Source organism: Agelaius phoeniceus, chromosome 6 (assembly GCF_051311805.1).
Source record: "Agelaius phoeniceus isolate bAgePho1 chromosome 6, bAgePho1.hap1, whole genome shotgun sequence".
Lineage (NCBI taxonomy): Eukaryota > Metazoa > Chordata > Aves > Passeriformes > Icteridae > Agelaius > Agelaius phoeniceus.
This window is the reverse complement of record NC_135270.1, coordinates 59967260-59985152: the sequence shown is the minus strand read 5'-3', so window position 1 is coordinate 59985152 and position 17893 is coordinate 59967260. Positions and strand designations below refer to the sequence as shown.

General features: G+C 44.2%; 1 protein-coding gene across 6 annotated transcripts in view; it reads right to left on the bottom strand.

Moving 5' to 3' along the window:
* The window catches only part of SLC35F4 (solute carrier family 35 member F4), a 118009-nt gene that overhangs the window by 10743 nt on the left and 89373 nt on the right, over nucleotides 1-17893 (bottom strand). For 2 of the 6 annotated variants that reach the window (XM_054635296.2, XM_054635298.2), the window contains exons 2-4: nucleotides 13059-13247; nucleotides 8145-8442; nucleotides 969-1188 (exon numbers count right to left, since the gene is read on the bottom strand). In XM_054635296.2, the coding sequence (XP_054491271.2) occupies nucleotides 969-1188; nucleotides 8145-8442; nucleotides 13059-13247 (707 nt within the window). Of the gene's footprint in view, nucleotides 1-968; nucleotides 1189-1390; nucleotides 2854-8144; nucleotides 8443-13058; nucleotides 13248-17893 lie in introns of those variants that run through there. The other 4 variants (XM_077180834.1, XM_077180835.1, XM_077180836.1 and 1 more) reach the window with 3 other exon arrangements.

Here is a 17893-nt window from a genome sequence, read left to right as displayed (position 1 = left end):
TACACAAGTTTGCTCTCCCCAGATCCAGGGGCACAACATTTTGTTCAAGTTCTGTTTTAAATTTTTGCAGGGTCCATTTTACTGCCAGTGAGTTTTTAAACACTTCAGTGCAAAATGCACCTCCACAGAAGAGATCTGTGTTAATTTTAAAGCAATTTTGACACATGCTCATGTAAATTTGTGTGTAAAAAGTGACAGGGTAGCACAAGAAATATACATCACACATTACAAACATCTATCCAAACAAGGAATAAAACTGCTTTGGTTAGAACCTAAGCATTCACCACTAAGTTTAAAATAAAATTAACAAAATTTCAGCTCAATATGCCAAGACAGAATATGTCACATACACATTTTATGAAAAATCCTTTCATTAGGATTTTTTCTCCTGAGAAGCTGAGAAGCCTCAGAGGAAAAGAAAAACAATAATTATCTGCTGCTGTGGAATGCAACAGGTGCATCTTTGATTGGTCCATGTTGGTTGTTTCTAATTAATGGCCAATCACAGTCAGCTGGCTTGGACTCTCTGAGAGTCACAAGTTATCATTCCATTGTTTTCCTTTCAAGCCTTCTGATGAAATCCTTTCCTCTATTCTTTTAGTATAGTTTTAATATAATATATATATATCATAAAATAATAAATCAGCCTTCTGAAACAAAGAGTCAAGATTCTTGTCTCTTCCCTTGTCCTGAGACCCCTGTGAACACCACCACAAGAACAGGTTTCTATGAAAATGGAAGTTCTTCTATTGTAAGTCATCACGTTACACTTGGCTGTAATAGCTCCTTGAAATTCCTCCACTGAACTCCCTCTGAAGTTCTGAGGTCTCTAACTGATCTCTAACAAAACTCAGTGAGAAAGGCTTTCATGGTGCCCCAGTGCAGCAGTGCTGTGGCAGCACCGTGGCTGATGGGTTAAAGTGCAATTATGAAAACACGAGAGAGTGGAAAAGGAGGCGCGTTCATACCCTTGCTCCCATGAACCTGTCTTTGAGCACAATCCAAGAAAGCAAGAAGACAAAAGCTTTGTTACAACAGAACAGGGCAGAGACGTCTGTGGCTGTGAGCTTCTTTAAAGCCAGTAAATACAGGTAGTTAGTCAAAGTCCACAGAATAGAAAAGGGAGCAGTCCTTTTAAGAAAGAGTTTCAGCGTCAGACCATCTTCACCAAAAATCCGACTGCATTCCCTACGGAAAGAAAAGAGTTTCAGTCTCAGCCAGGGTTTTCCTTAGCATTCACTGCAGCACAGCAAACATTCATTAGGCTTTTATCCTGCTTTTCCTAACTACCCCACACGCCCAGGAGAATCCATTATCGAATTCACACAGGGAAAACAAGGCGCAATCTTCTTAAAGCAGCAATTTTGGAAGAAGAAAAGATGCGACTTACCTGGAATAATCACACTCTGTGCAACAATAATCCAGGGACTCACACACAGAAATGAAGGTTATCTATAATGCTCTGACAGCTCCCAGACTATGCCTTCAAGGCCATGAGCACAGGGATTAGAATCACCATTTTTTCTCTGCAGCTTGCCAATTTTCTTCTTTTCTTGCATTGCTCCAAGCCCTGTTTTCATTCTTGCTGAAATATATTTTTATGTATGGCCAAGGAAGCTTTAAGAATTGCCTAAAGATACTCAAAGAGACTGCCAGACACAGAGTGGTGGGGAAGGGAGCCACCAGGCAGTGGGAGTGAGCCAGGCACACAGGAGTGTGAGAGAAGGAAGGGAAAGGGAGGGGAAGGTATTTAACAGCTTTGTTTTATTGTACAGTGAAAAGCTGTGTTTTCTAGGAGACACCTCCTTGAGAATTAAATTGCAAACAGAACCCCCAGATTCCCAAACACTGTGTCCCACACAGCTCCAGTGAGCTGTTTGCTTCTTGGGATTTCAGGATTCCCAAAGTGGGAAGGATGTTTTTTAGCAGCTCCACTGTCTGCACTCTTGGTTGAAGGCATTCCTGAAGATATTCCCAGTGTGTTCACTTCTTGGCATGGCAGGCACCCTGGCACTGCTTAAAACACGGGAGGTCCCACAAGTGACCCCAAAAAGCAGTGGGGTGAATCAAGGCACCCTCAACCTGCAGCACATCCTTCCAAGGAAAGGGACATGGAGGGAATAATCCAAATGCCCTCAGGCTCCAAAGTGCTCTGTGTCTGGAAGATTGCTAAAACACTCATTATGCAGAACTAATTAGCAACTTCAAAGATTGAGCTGCAATGTGATGGCAAAAATGTTTGTTATTTGGGGGTGGTGGGGGTGGTCTGATAACTATCCTGATTTGGAAGACAAAATTGTTTTCAGGGCCCCTTAACCATTTTTACTAATTCTTGGGAATTTTGCTGTTAAAGACATTGCAGTTTTTTTCCTCTTAAGATTGGAAACTATCACTTTCATTTTGAGGAAATCAGAATAATAACATCTATGTAATAACTGAGATCAGCTACATCTTAACTTAAATGGTTTTATGATTCAGCTTAATAACCACTCATTTCTTGATGCCACTAAGGCAGCCTGGTGTACAAAGCAATCATTTCTGATAAAAATAAATTCCATTCTCAAACTCTGTGTGCTCAGGCTGGTGGATCTGCTAATTATCTGCTTCACTCTAGTTGACCTTAACACTCTCAGGAGTCCTGTTCACCAAAGATCAGGATAAAAATGTTTAAAATACAAAAAAGAACAGCTACTGGTGTGCATCATTTATCTGAGATGCAAAGCAAACACTCAGTGAAGCAAATAAATGAATGCCTAACTTTGCAGGCTTTTGTAACTCTGATTTCAACAGGAGTTAGAGGTGACAAGTTTTCTCCCTGTGGGAGAAGGGACTCACTGGCAGCACGTCAGTGTTCCTTGGCATGCAGATATAGCAGATTATTTTATATATATATATGTATATATATATATATAAAACAATATAATAGATATATAATCAATATAATATATAAAATCTATAAAATACATCATATTGTAACATATTATATTAAAATATAATATACTATTATACTATATATTATTATACTTATTATTATTATTAGGCCATATATATATATATATAAAATTATATGGGCTATTTAATCAGGTGAAAGGGCCTCCATCACACACAGCAGTGACCAGACAAAACAGGGGCTGGAGGTTCCTCAACTCTCAGTGAAGAACATACAGCAAAGTCTCTGACAGGGTCAGGCTGAGTGAGGCAGAAACTTGATGAATTCACCCCTGTGCCTAGGAGAGCTCCATGAATAATGCTCAGTCAGTGAGGAGATTGGGAGAATACTTTATTTTCCCAGTCAGATTGCCTGAGGCTTTCTGAGGGCTGGTGGCTCAGTGGTTAACTCAGCCTTTTTGACATGCAACTAAAATTAAACTTGCAGGAGTTTTCAGACATGACAGTGATTAAAACCCTGGGCTTAGGAGAGGGGGCTCCCTGGAACCCTCCCCACACAAATAATGCTGCAGGCTGCTGCCTTAGAGGCACAGACACATCTAGGGACAGCTGACCCTGAAACTACGACACAAACTATTTCCAAATGCACAAGAAGTCTATTTAAAACCTGCCCTCTAACACAAATAACTCTTTTTCCTTGCAGGTAGTCCTCAGCTCTGGGCAGTGTGCCATGCTCTCAGGAATTACAGCACCTCAGGGCAGTCGTGCAGCTTTGCCTCTGGCACCCACTGAACAGCTCTGTGCCCTCTCAGTTATTCTGATGCCAGGCCCTGCACAGGAATGGGTTTGTTCCCTCCTCCTGGAGTGAAATCCAGCAGCTGGTTTTACGCAGCTCACAGAGGAAAACAGCAAACAGGCAGAGACCTGGGGCACAGGAACACAGGGAATGAATGCAGTGACATCACTTGGATTAGCACTTGGCAAGGCCCCAGTGACATGAGGGCAGCAAATGACACAGCAGCCCCTTCTGGGAGCACAAATTCAGCGCTTCTGCCTAAATGATGGCATCTGCAGCAATAAAATACCTCCCTGCTCCACTGCAGGGGTGTCCTGGATTGCCAAGCAATTTGTATTCTATTTGCCATCTTCTGTTCAGTGGGCTGTTTTCCTTATCTCATCCACACCCACTCCTCCCTCAGGAGGGGACACCTGCTGATAACAGCCATTGAATGTCCCTGCATGGCTGATAAGAGCTACAGCATCCCATTGGGAGATGTGAGCCCAGAGGGAGGGGCCAAGCATTCCTACCTGGATATAATCTGGAGGTTCTGAACACCAGCACAGCTTCTCCACTGGATTCCCCAGAGGAACAGCAGCTGCCTCTTCCCCTGGATCTTCAGAGGAAGAATAAATCCTTCTCTACAGGATCCCTGCTCCAGCAGAGCCACCCCTGACACTGCAGGAGGGCTGCAGCCACAATTCCATTGGGACTGCCACCAACACCCTGACCCACAGGGAGTCAGGTTGGGTTCTGACTCTGCCAGTGTTGTTTTGGTTCACTGCATTGTTCATTTTATATTTTTATTTTCCTCCCTAATAAAGAACTGTTATTCCTGCTCCCATATTTTTTGCCTTAGAGCCCCTTAATTTAAAATTTATAACAATTTGGTGGGAGGGGGTTTACATTTTCCATCTCAGGGGAGGCTCCTGCCTTCCTTAGCAGACTCCTGTCTTTCCAAACCAAGACAAGGGGGCAGGCACCAAACTGAGTGTGGTTGAGCTCCCTGGTGAGTTGTGTCCCCAGCACTGGCTGAATCTGAGCCGGCAGAAAGGGCCTGACCAGCTCAGTTTGTCTGCTGGGGAGCTGCAGCAAAGGGAAAGGGGATCCTGCAGAGCCTGGCTCAGGAATGCTGTGTCCCACAGGAAGGGTCCATGGGGATGGATTGTTCCTGATGTTCCCTCTGAAAAACCTCAGCAGAGCAGCTCTGGGTTTGCTGTTCCACAGGTGGCTGAGGGAGCTGCACTGAGCTGCTGCTGCAGCAGAGGGACAGCACTGTGGGTGACAAACCTGCAGTGACAGTTTCATACACACAAACACCAACCCATGGCTCAGTCTGCACTTCAGGGGATGCTCACTTCTCCTTAGCCAAGAAATCCAACTCTTCCCAGTGTGTTTTGCTCACATTAAACCTGCACATACCAATGCTTCCCCTGGCCAGTGCCTCAGGCTGGCAAGAGCTGCAGCTCCAATCTCGGCTCTCACACCATGGGTGGATCCTGGCAGGAAGCTGCTCAGTGTCACAGTGCTTGTCCTTGAGAAGCCAAGGTGCCAGATGGGGAGGCAAAATGTACTGACGTTGAAAATTTCACCCACCTATTGCACAGCACAACTGCATCAGGCTCCTAAGTCGAGTCTGTGCAGTGTCTTCTGCTGTGGTAAATGCTGGCAGGGTTAAATTTCCTATTTCTGAGCCTCCTGGACTTCAGACCATCTTATCCAGCACTAATGCAAGGAGTGTCAAGCTCTTTATGAGGGACATAGCTTTTATTTACAATACTGAGGGGATACCAAGAGCTGTCTTCTGCCTCAAGACAACCAAGACAGTTCAGATAAATGCAGCAGTGCGTTCATAACCATGAGTTATTTTCTCAGACCACAAGATTGAATCTCTAAGCTAAAGTGTAAAAAGTAGGAAACACACAATTTGTAATCTCAAATATTATAATAATAGAAAGCTACAGTGGTTTGGGTTGGAAGAGACCTTAAAGCCCATCCAGTTCAACCCTCTGCCATGGGCAGGGACACTTTCCACTATCCCAGGTTGCTCCAAGCCCCATCCAGCCTGGCCTGGAACACTTCAGGGATCCAGGCGCAGCCACAGCTTCTCTGGGCACCCTGTGCCAGGGCCTCACACCCTCAAAGTCAAGAATTTATTTTCAATATTTAATCTAAACCTGCCCTTTCTCAGTCTGAAGCCATTCTCCTTCCCTGTCCTTGTCAAAAATCCACCTCTCTTGCAGCTCCTTTAGGTACTGAGCAGCCTAAACTTTCCAGAAAGCCAATCTAAAGTTGAGGATTGAGACTCCTGTGGTTCCAAGTGGAATTTATTAAAGGAGCAGTGGCTCTCTGCAGCTTTGCCAGCCTGGGGCAGCACTCTGCAAGTCACTTCCAGGATCACTGATCTCTGCCAAGATGTCACAGATATTGTTTGTTCAGATCCACTGGGAATATCTGCTGGACAAAATGCCTGATTGTCTTTAAAGCTCCTGGAGAGTAACTACATCCTCCAGAAACATAAAGATAAATCACCTCTGGTCTCCAAGGAAAGCCTGGAACTGCTGCAAATGGGTTTATTGACAAGAATTAGCTACTGCACAGGAATAAAACAGGCAAATGAAGCAACAAGAAATCTTACAAAATGTAATAAAAAGCCTCACAACAGGAACAATATCAAGAATGCAAATCAAGAAAATACACAAACAATTAATGCAGGTTTGAAAACACCCCTGAACAGGTTGGGTGAAATGACCTCCAAAGATCAAATTCACTCTGTCTACAAGTTAAAACTACATATTTTCAATCCTTTAGGTCCCCAAAAAATAGAGAGCTCATCCTGAGGAGATGCTCATCCCTTATCCAATTTGTAAGAGTTTGGACAGTCAAGTTGTAACACAGCACTGACCAAGTAGTTGCTCTCCCTGATGAAATCATTATTTACCAGCAGTTACCTCCTCCCTGGGACGTGAGTTCATGACATATCTGGAATAAGAAATACTCTGGGAAGATTCCCATCACCTCTAACACAGTTCCTGAGTCCACACATTCACTGCAGAAATTCCTGTGGCATCTAAGACAGTGTCCTCAACTTTAAAAGCTCAATTCTTAACAGCTGAGGAAATATATAAATAATTTAAGCACAGGAATTTTTTATGCATTGCCCAAAAACGTTGCTCTGATAGAGATATAATGAATGAACCAACTGCAGGGGATTTATCTGCAGGGATATTTCTTCTCATCTTCTTCCTTATCTGCTGTGCAATTGTTATTACTTCACCCCACATGCAGAAGCCAAGCTGACACTGTTCATGTTCTCACAAACACTCCAGCAGAAATCTGAATGAAGCATCATTAACAGACAAAGCACCAGGGTTTGCAGAGAAGCACTTAATTAAGTGCAACTGTTCAATTTCAGTCACACTGATTTGACAGAAATGATAATTTAGGGCCAAATTACATCCCAGATTCTGGCAAAAGGCAGCTAAGGGAAGAGTTTGGCCCTGCTGCACTCCAGCCAGACAGTCACAAATGGGATTCCTGTGTGCTCAGGGACAGCAGGAGCCAGGGATGGGCCCCACACTGGGTAATTCCTGCTGGAATTTTGACAATTCTGCTGGAGTCAGGCAGGTTCTTTTCCAAGCAAACCTGCACTGAAAGAACAGAATTGGATCTCAGCCCAGAATGACCCTGTGAATCTCTTCCCTCCCTGGGCAAGGGGTGGTGTCTCTTGGTGAGCTGAGTTTTGTCCTGTCCTTTACAGCAGCTCCCATGTCACTGTCAGATCAGTGGAATAACAGAAGTGGAGGAGGAGCTGTGAAATCAATTGCCACAGAATGTGAGGTACCTGTAAGCCCTGCAGACAGATTAGATGTGGCTTTCCTCAGAACTGCCCAAGGTGAAGCTCAGCTGCAGCACTGGTGGTTGGACTGGATGATTTCTTTGGGTTCCCCCTTAACCTTGTATTTCTCTGACTTCTCAGGGGCTACTGAAAAGGGATTTATACATTTCCAGCAGGAGGAGAGGGCAGTTTGCATTCTGCTGTACTTGCTCAGCACGGAGAACAAGCCATGGTCTTCCCCATGGAAATCACCTCCTCAGCTCTGAGCATCTTTCTGCCCAGCTAGGAGCTGGTTTGGTTGTACCCAACACTGCTATTCTATCATAAATGGACCAGGACAGATTCATCAATGGCCTGATCCAGGCAAGAACACAAAATATAGAGATATTAGACAACATAACAGCAAGATTATAAGCAGATTATTGACCTTTTCAACTCATTAAAAAAGCCCTTTAACAATCAGATACCCGTTTATTCAGTGCACATCACTCATCTGTCAGCCTCCTGTGAGCTATTTATGAATGAGGTTTTCTGCAGCATGACCTTTATTCTGACACCAGGGGAGGAACTGAGCACAGCAGTGATCTCAGCCCTCAGGAATTAGGTTTTTTAAAGGGATACTGCCACGATAAAGCCTACCTGAATTTTTTGATTGGAGACTGCTTTTCCTGTGCAGTTGCAAGGTGCCCGGAATAATAAATGGGAAAAATCATAATGTTCCAGTTTGTTGAGAACCAAGTCATGAAAAAGGGACAGTCAAAGGTCTCAAAAGTGATTTTGACAAACTGTGTGGTCCCAACCCAGGAGGAAGAGACGGACAAAATGATCAGGAATCTCCAGATTAGCTTGAGAAATGTGGATGTGCAAGACTGGCATCGTGTCTGTCCTTCAGCTTCTTGGCTACTGCTCTCTGTGTGTGTTTGTGTTCCTTCTTCTCCTGAAAGAGAAAAACAAAAAAGGAAGAATAGAAAAAGAGTTGTACATGTAATGAATGCATTCAAAATAATTCTTGGCAAAACCTCCAATTCTGTCCAAGTCACAAATCATCCCTTGACTTCTCCCTATTACTCCTCTATGTCCCATAAATACTGAAATCCCGCACAAAAGTATTTTAATAATACCAACTCTGTCACTTCAAGGAGGCAGAACCAAACACAAACACAACAGTGAGGGCTGAGGTAACAGCATTACAAATAAGCTGTTGTCACTATTTGCTTTATCAGCCCTTCATTCCCTCTGCCAGCAAACCTCCAGAATAAAATGTTACAGAGGCAAATTACTGTGCATGTGTGCAACACAAGAGCTCTCTGAGCCTGCAGGTCTGGAGACAGCACCAAGTTCTTATTCCTCAACACTTTAATTCCACAACCACTTTTATTTACAAGCTGGGGTGGAAAGAAATAGTTTGGCTTTATGTACCCAAGCAGAGAAAGGCTTTTTGCAGTCAGGTTGGTATACTTACATTTCTGAAGTTAACAAAGGAAACTGGACAAAAGTGAAGCTTGGCATGCCTAGAAATAAAGCCTCTGCACATCAACAAGGAGCAACAGGAGAGTTGGCATTTCCCATTTCAGCACAGTGGTTTTGGTTTTTTTCAGGGGTTTTCAGACCTAAGTGCACATTTCCTAACACAAGTGGGGAGAATTTAATCTCACTGACTGGTGCCTTGCTCTCCAGACAGATCTCCCAGAGATGCAACCCATGATCCCTCCTTTGCTCTCCTAGATCCCTGCTGAAAACAAGGAGCACTAACACTGCTGTCCTGGGAGCCCACAGGGCAGCACTGAGCTCCAACCATTCACCCTGTCTGACCTCAACACAGTTTGGGAGAAGAAACAGGAAAATCTTCTAAAAATCATGGCCTGAAGCTATTCTTAACTACTCCCATCAATTATCAGCCACATTAATACATGAGGTGATGTACAGTAGAAACAATATGATTTTGAGAGAAGTTACAGATGCACTGAGTGAGAGCATACACTGCCCTATAGCCAGCTTTTATGTGACAGAGGTATTCTTTCACAATCAGGCATAATTTCCTTTCATATTATTGGTTTTGCTACATTAGCCATAAAGAAATGTCAAACTGGGGTTCCAAGCTATTACTGTAAACAAACATTACACATAAAAAAAGATTTATCATAGCAGGGAATGCTATTGATTTGCTATTCTTGGTTTGGAATCAAGAATTTTCCTAACTAGGACATGGAGCTTTTTGCAGTTGCAATTGTGTGATGTGTTTTTTCCCTAAAAATAATCTGTATTCAGTGGCTCCATTGTTTAGTGGTGAATCAAGAATTTAAATAAAATTACAGGTTTATTAAAAACATGCAGAGGATAATCAGCCACGGGTCTGAAAAGGCAAGCATCCTTTTAGCATTCTCCTTGGCTGCTGAGAGAAAGTAGATATTTTTATGGTACTAATAATGACTGACATCTATTGAAAGGTAAATTACAGTTTATTTGCAAGTTAGAATGGCTTAAAAAGAATATATTATAGTAGCATCAACTTGCAGGTCTTCCTGCCAAGTAAAACTACCATGCAATTAGTCCTTTTCCAGCTACCACTTAAAATAATCACACAATGATAGAAGAATAAAGCACTTTTAGCCATGCTTTTTATTTTCCAATTACACAATAATGATGCAATTGGTGTCATTATGCATGACACCACCATCAGCATTTGATTTGGATGTTACAGTCCCAGGTCTGAGTATCAGGGAAAGGCACAGAAACACACACTTGTTGCAAGACCTACCTTGGATCTAAAGACCTGTGTAAGTTTTAGCCTGAATAAATGCACAGTGGGGAGCTGCAGTAAGTTTTTAATCAGTGGGATTCATCCCTTGTGATGTAGTTAGCAAATAACTGTGTATTCAGGATGAACATGTTGTCTGGGGCCCCTTTATATTTAATGATAATGGAAAGGCATGGTGAGAGGGGAGCTGATTCCATCCTCATATATCTACATCTATCTACATCTAAGCTCACTGGAGGCACTTAACTCTAGACCAGATATTTGCAATTAACTTAAGTGAAATTGTGATTGATTCCCCGTGACAGAGCAGCTTGACAGCTGCTTTCAAAATCCATGGGATGTGCACACCTAACTCCTGGCCAAAGAATCAAAAGGACAAGATAAGAAATAGATTTCAAAATAATGACAGGGAGTGAGCCACAGGGTGAGCAGGCACACGGTTCCTATTACAGAGGTTTAGGGATTTCCAAGTCATGGAGCAAGCACTTGTGTTTAGACACCAAACGATAGTGAGGAGAAAACAAATTGATCAGCCAAACTGATCAGCCAAATGATAATGAGGAGAAAACAAACTGATCAGCCAAAGTGGCTGGGAGACAGTATTTTACAACTGGCAAGGTAGCAGAAATCCCTGGGGTCTGCATTTGGATGGGACTGGAACAAACCAAGAGACTTATCCTGGGAAGAGCTCAGAAACCAAGTTGAAAGAACAGGTAAGAATGCAGATCACACTGCAGGTGACACAGGGAGATGTCACTGGCCAGTGGCAAACTGTGTGGAAGGCAGTAAGCAGAAACAGCCCTGCATGGTCCCTTGGCCACAGTGCAGTTCTTACTGACAAGATGGTCACAGAAGAGCCTTTTGCTTGCAGTGTTCAGAGGAGTGAGATGAGGAAAATCAAAGCCTACAGCTTTTCATCAGAACTCTTCTGGTTATTTGGCAACTAGACCCTAGAAAATTACATTCTTTGTATTTGCTTACCTACTGGGTCAGTTGTAGTTAGACTTCTCTGATAAGGATAGGAAGATCAGGATCAAAAGAGAAATTAATAAATGCAAAGTAAGTGTTTAGAAGAGTTTGATGTCCAGACACGACTCAAGTGGCCTAGAGCCCTTTCTTGGAGAAGATGGATTCTGGTTTTGGATGTACCTTAGTGCCACCATGCACAGTTATTTCAGCCTGATATCCGGAAAAATGAAATTTGGTTTTCTGATTTCTTAGCTAGGATTAGATTTGATCTTAACTGCAAGATGCTGCATCAGCTCCTGGCAGCAATGATCACCTCCAATACTCTTCTGAGGCTTTCTATCAAGAGAGTACTCCTGGAGCACAAGATCCCTCTGTTTTCCAACACAAGGAGGAAATGGGTGACTCTTGCTGCCATCAGAGATCCAGTGACAAGAGGAAGGTTCAGCTTCCCCAGGTCCAGAGCGCAAGGGAGATCCAACCTCTTCTTCCTCCCTTTTTTGCTCACAGTATCTACACAGGCAGTCTTCCAAAGAACTCAGGCAATTAAATAGTTTCCTTCCAAAAAGATCAGACAGTTAAATTATTTCACTCATTTAAAGTCTCTCCTCCTCAACAGAGTGGTTTAGCAGACTCACAAGCCTGGGGCTGCACATTGCAACTGCTCCCATCCCATCCCTGCAGCTGCTGCATGGCCACCACAGTGAAGAGGTCAGTGTTCACCACACCTACAGGTTCATTTGAGCTAAACTTCTGCAGTGAAGTTCTGCAGTGCAGCTGACTGTTGATCTGAGCTGTGATGGTCTTCCCTAGAAATCCTTCCACCTGTTGCTCCTTCTCTTCCTCTTCATCAGACCATCCGTGGGCGTGAGCTGAGGTCATCACTGTCTTTGAGAAGGAACTCCTGAGGGTTCTGGCATGTGGCCAGGCTGAAGCTGAGGAGACACAACCACCCTGTGAAACCTAACCGTGTGTTGGGGTTAACCAGCTCTGAGGATCCTCCGCGCCTGGCGCTGTGTGCCTCACGCACGTCGTGTACCTGTGAATCCCAGGCTTCTCCTCCCGTCTGTGCCACCTTCCTGCTGGAATTCAGGACATCCCTCTGGCTGCCCTGGATTGCTCAAACCCCTGCCACGGGGCTCAGAGACCTTGGCACAGAGCCCAAGACACCTGTGATTTTGATTACAACCCATGGAAAAAATTACCAACCTTATATGAGGATCTGCAAGCCATGAAAGTCTAAGTAGAATAATAATTAGTTTGTCACAGGGTGAAAAATAGATTTTTGGGGCTTTTAGAATGGGGGTTCAGGAGGCAAGATGGAGGGATCTGCACGTGTCCAGCCTTTCTCCTTCTTCTTCTTGGCCTCCATCTTCTGCTGTGATGGTGGCACTTTTGGATTGGTTTAGAGTAGAAGCTCACTGTCTAATATGGGTGACAGGTATTGAGAAGTTATGGTAAATAATGTACAGGTAGTTTTTAGTATAAAAAGATAACACCGCCCCGGGGGCAGCCAGTGTGCCTCTGTCTGACCTGCTGAACGGACCTTAGCAGGCCAGAGAAAGAATGTTATAGATAAGAAACAATAAACAACCTTGAGAATGAGACCAGAAGAGTTCTGACTCCTTCTTCAACTGCTGGGCTAGGAAAAGAGACTTTCTAACACATCTCGGGGTCATCCTGACCAGCAGAAGTCCCGAGACCTTCCCGCTCACCCCCGGGCTCGGGAAGGACCTGCATGGGGCAAACCAAACCTCAGCATGCTCGGGCCCTGCCCCATCTCTGCAGAGACAGAGGGAAGAGCCAGGAGTGTGGCTGTGGGTTCCTACCTGATCTGCTCTGCCTCTCGACTCTGCTGTGCCGACAGATTCCCGAGGGACTTCGATTCTGCAGCTCAAGAATGGGAGCAGCAGAATCTTCAGCAACAGATAGAGGGGAGAGCTGCCTAGTCATGCCTCTGTGTCTGCTGGGGCAGTTGCCTCCTGGCTTGCATTGGATGACAGATGATCGTGAGGCACCTGAGAAGAAAGAGTTTTGCATCAGTTTTGTCTGGAAAGTCCCCGGAGGAACGCGGGGCTTTCAAACAGGCTGGCAGTGAAATGCATACAAAAGGAAGCGCACGGCAGAAAATGCAGGTTTCAGCTCTGCTCAGGATAAAGCAAATAAGTGAGTAAATAAATACTTAACTCTCTCCCCCCTTACAGATAAAAAGGTGCTGCATGAAAACCAGTCTTCCCCCTGAAGAAACGAGAGCCCCATGCTGCAGTGTATTCTCAGCCCCACGGCTCCGTGTCCACAGGGCCTGCACATCAAAGGAATTTGTACTCACGTGGGGCCCTTCCTGAGCACTGGCACTGAATCAGGCCAGAGGAGAGCTCACCACTCCCCCTCAGGGTGGGAAGGAGGGCTGAGGAACCACTGCCTCCCTCAGTGCTGGGAGCCCCTCTAGAGGAGAGCTTCCTCTTTCCATCCTCCAGAATGATCCCTGAGACTCTCGTATGGAATGAAGCCATGGTCACTCACAGGTCTTTCGGATGAAGATTTCTGCTACAGGACTGAAGATGCTGATTTTAAGCATTTACAAACACCAAATCAGAATCTCCACATCTTCAGAGAAGTTGCTTTTTCTTCCTCTGCTATGTGCAGACAACTCCAAGATGAGACATTTCACACAGAGGCTGGACAGAGGCATGAGGTGGCAGAGAAGCCCCAGGTCCCAGAAACACCAGTGCTACCAGATGAGAAATTTTCCAGTAAGTAGGACACCATATTTAATGAGTAAGAGCATGAAGGGCTGGATTAAGAATCAGGAATCAACACAAGGAGTGCAGTGCTGGAATCCATCAGTGTGACTGGTGATCGATTGTGCAAGGACTTCCAAATTTATTGAAGGTGTCTCTGTAAGAGGTCAACACATGAGCAGCACAAGAGTCTTCTTGTCCAGCAGAAAGTCAGGATGACAGGCCATTCTGGCAGATATAAATGTGTGTTCATGGCCAGCTGAGATCACCCAGTGCTTGTTTTGCAGCTGCCACTTCAACTGGTGACCATCTCACCTAAATTTGTGGAAGATACCCACACCCAGAGCAGCCACTGACCTTGCTGTGACTTGGAAGGATTTAACATGATAATCTCAACTACTTCATATTGAAAAGAATACAAAAATAGACACAAAGCCCATGTGTAAGGTGCCACATGTGTAACAATTGTGGCAGAAATCCCAGAAGGGAACATTTTTTGTTGCAACACGACCCATTCCAGTGCACTTTGAGCAAAACACATCAAACTCAGCTACTACTTGAAAGTATATTCCAAAGCAAGGGCTGTATCCAAGACTCAAGAATTGAGACAGGACTCTTGCCAGTGGGTTCATGCAATCTTCCATGGACTTAAAGGTGTGTTGGGTTCACCAAGTCTAATAAAGACCGATGTATAAAATATGGAATTATACAGAAAAAAAATCCTTCAGCCTATTTAGAGCCTGCAAGGTTTATTTTTACCTACCAAGTAGAAAAGTGACTCAACCAGCAGCTGACCCCCTCCAGATGGTCTTTCTCAAGATGCTCTTCCCTTTCTTCTCTGTCCATTATGAGGGAACCCTGACTCAAGGGGGGCACCCAAGTTTAGAATCCAACTGATGATAAAGTCCAACAAATCCAATCAATGCAGTAAACAACCCACACTCTATGACAGCAGACCCACAAACCCGCTTTGAAAAATTAAGACCTACATGATGAGAAGCAAGCTAAGCAAAGCACTGTATTGCCTCTCCTCAATTTTTGACAAGCATTACTTTCTAAAGAGCTTTCTAGAGCCTACAGGATGTTTTCACACCTTTAAAAAGCCGCTCACCCTCACAAATTTACTTTTTAATGGAGAAAATAATGATCTAGCAGCCACGCAACTCCCTGCATGACTTTGTTCCACTTATTCCAAAACTCCAAGAGCTACCTCTCCCACTGGTCAAACAAGGATAACATCACCTACTTTGTAAGATTTAGTAAACATCTTGCAAGTTACTCTTATGAGTTAAACCTTCATTTGTCATCTGAAAATTTGTCCCAGCCTCCATGAGGTTAAGCCAATCACTACTCTGGGGACGAAATGTTCAAAAAGGCATTTCTGAGTTTTCAGATCCACAACTTAAAGAGGTTTTATTTTCAGTGTTTGCCAGCTGCCTGTCCTTGGAGAAGAAGCCACTGAGGTGGCTGGCTCCTCATCACTCCTCATTTTGATATTCATCATTAAAAGAGATTTCATTATGTTGAAAGACACATATTATGTCTCAATTCAGATTAATTTCAGAACAAGTTTCACATTATACTCAGCAGAAGTCTAGCAGGTGAAATGCAACCAAAATTTGATGGAAGCCTATTTTTCCTCACGTGCAAAAGGAGCTCTGAGTTATTTGTATCTGGTACAAAAGAGAGGCATGAATCTTCTCCTGTGCATTGACAAACCCAGCAGGTGAGACCAAAACTGTAATTCAAGAGATTACATTAAACTGAAAGTCACTGCTTGATTTACTGAATTCCTCTTCCCTTAGACCTGAAGCAATCAGACAGCGCAGCCATTTATCAACATTTCATTGTTACAGCTAGAAAGCCTGGGACACCTAATGCTGCTCAATCTGAACATATTTTCAGGATATCTGTTGATAGGAGAGGTGAAGAGATAAATGCTGGGCTCACTTTCCAAACCTGGAGCCAGCAGCAGGGACGACAAATCAGCATCTGCACAGCTGAGCAGTGAAACCTCCCAGGTGGGCAGTGGTGTCCTGTAGCAGAGGAAGGGGAGGCAGAGCCCATGGAACTCTGGTTCTCTGTCTCACTCCACAACTCCCAGCTGAGGAGCAGGGATCTGCTAAGTCCCTCCAAACTTGGAGGGATCAAGAGCTCCACTGAACTTCCATACAGGGAATAACAGAATCATTGAACGGTCTGGGTTGGAAAGGAACTTAAGAACATCCAGTTCCAACCCCTTGCCATGGACAGGGACATTTTCCACCTGACCAGGGTGCTCAAAGCCTCATCCAACCTGGTCCTGAACAACCACCCTGAGCAGAGGTGCCAACATTCTTACACAGTTTGTGGCTTTAGCAGGGATGAATCACAGGCTGAGAACAAAACTACATTTTGGGCATCATTTGCTGTCTTAAGAGTGTGCTACTGGGAGAGATTGGGAAAAAACAAATAAGAAAAGCCTTGCCAGACTGTCAGATCTTGCTGCTGGAAGTGTTCCTTGGAGGTTGTAACTGCGTGTCAAAGCAAGACCCTGCCAATAGGATTGACCAAAGAAGAAAGGGAGAAATGGAAAGTACCTCACACTATTGTATCCAATACATCTTAATACGCCAAGTCCACCTGGATTATTTTTCATTATTGGATAAAAAAAATCCATGCTCTTTCTCAATTTTTTTACAATTGCTTTAGTAATTGTAAAATTTTTTTACAATTACTTTTTTTTACAATTAACTCAGTTTCTTAATCTGTTTCAGCAGATCTATTTCCTCACCCTGCAAATGTAGATGCTTTATAGCTTAAGAAGTAAGGCCATTTCTCTACATATGGAGACCAAAGAGAAACCAGCAAGGGGAACACGTGGCTTTCCACATGACTCTAACAAAGTCTGTCCCCATCTTGCATTAATTATTATACAAATATCCCAGTGTACTTTGATTTAGCAAGGTAATTATGCTTGTGACTAGTCTAAACCACGTGATTAATATCACTCAAGTCCAGCCTTTCCATGTTCTTTAACACCATTCTGAGTCCCAGCTGTGGGAGGAGGTGGCTCCATCTGCTGCTGCCATCATGCCCACTCAAGCCAGGAAGAACAAGCACATGCTGCTCCTCAGAAGCATTTTCACCACCTCCTGTAAACAATGCACAGCTCCCCAGCCCCTCTGAAAGATGCAAGCCATGATTTGTGGCTTTCTGCTCATGTCCAGGTTTCCAGATGCAGCTCACACATGAGAAAATGTGTCCTCACCTTGGCTAGAAAAATCCCTTGGCTATTTTCCAGGGGCCTTGGAGAGAAGGATTACACTCTGAGGTTCAAAACCAACTCTCTTCAGATCATCTTCAAGTATTTGACACCTTTAGCATGTGACAGCAGTGCTTGGAATAATAAGAACCAACCCATGCAATTTCATTTGAACCATGGTCTCACAGCTACTAAAAGAGGATCATGGAATATCCCGAGCTGGAAGGGACCTGCAAGGACTATGGAGTCCCAGTCCTGGCCTTGCACAGGAGAGCCCCAGGAACCCCACCCCGTCCCTGAGAGCATTGTCCCAGTGCTCCTTGAGCTCTGTCAGGCTTGGTGCTGTGACCACTTCTCAACCATGCTCTGCATGAGGAACCTTTTGTAACATCCAACCTGAACCTCCCCTGACACAGCTTCGCGCTGTTCCCTCTGCCCTGCATCAAATGGATCGCCAGTTAAATAATCAATGCTACACAAAAATGCACTCTGGGAACTAAATTCTATGGCCAGATCATCTTAGATTGTGTCCTTTTCTCTTCTTTTTTATCCAACTGCCCTGATGGAAATTTAGAACCTCTCAAGCAGGTAACTGAATTCCCTTCCAAAAGCCATCTGTGCATTCACGACACCGCATTACTGACACGAAGTGCTGGCTCATTTAGAGACAGCAACATCT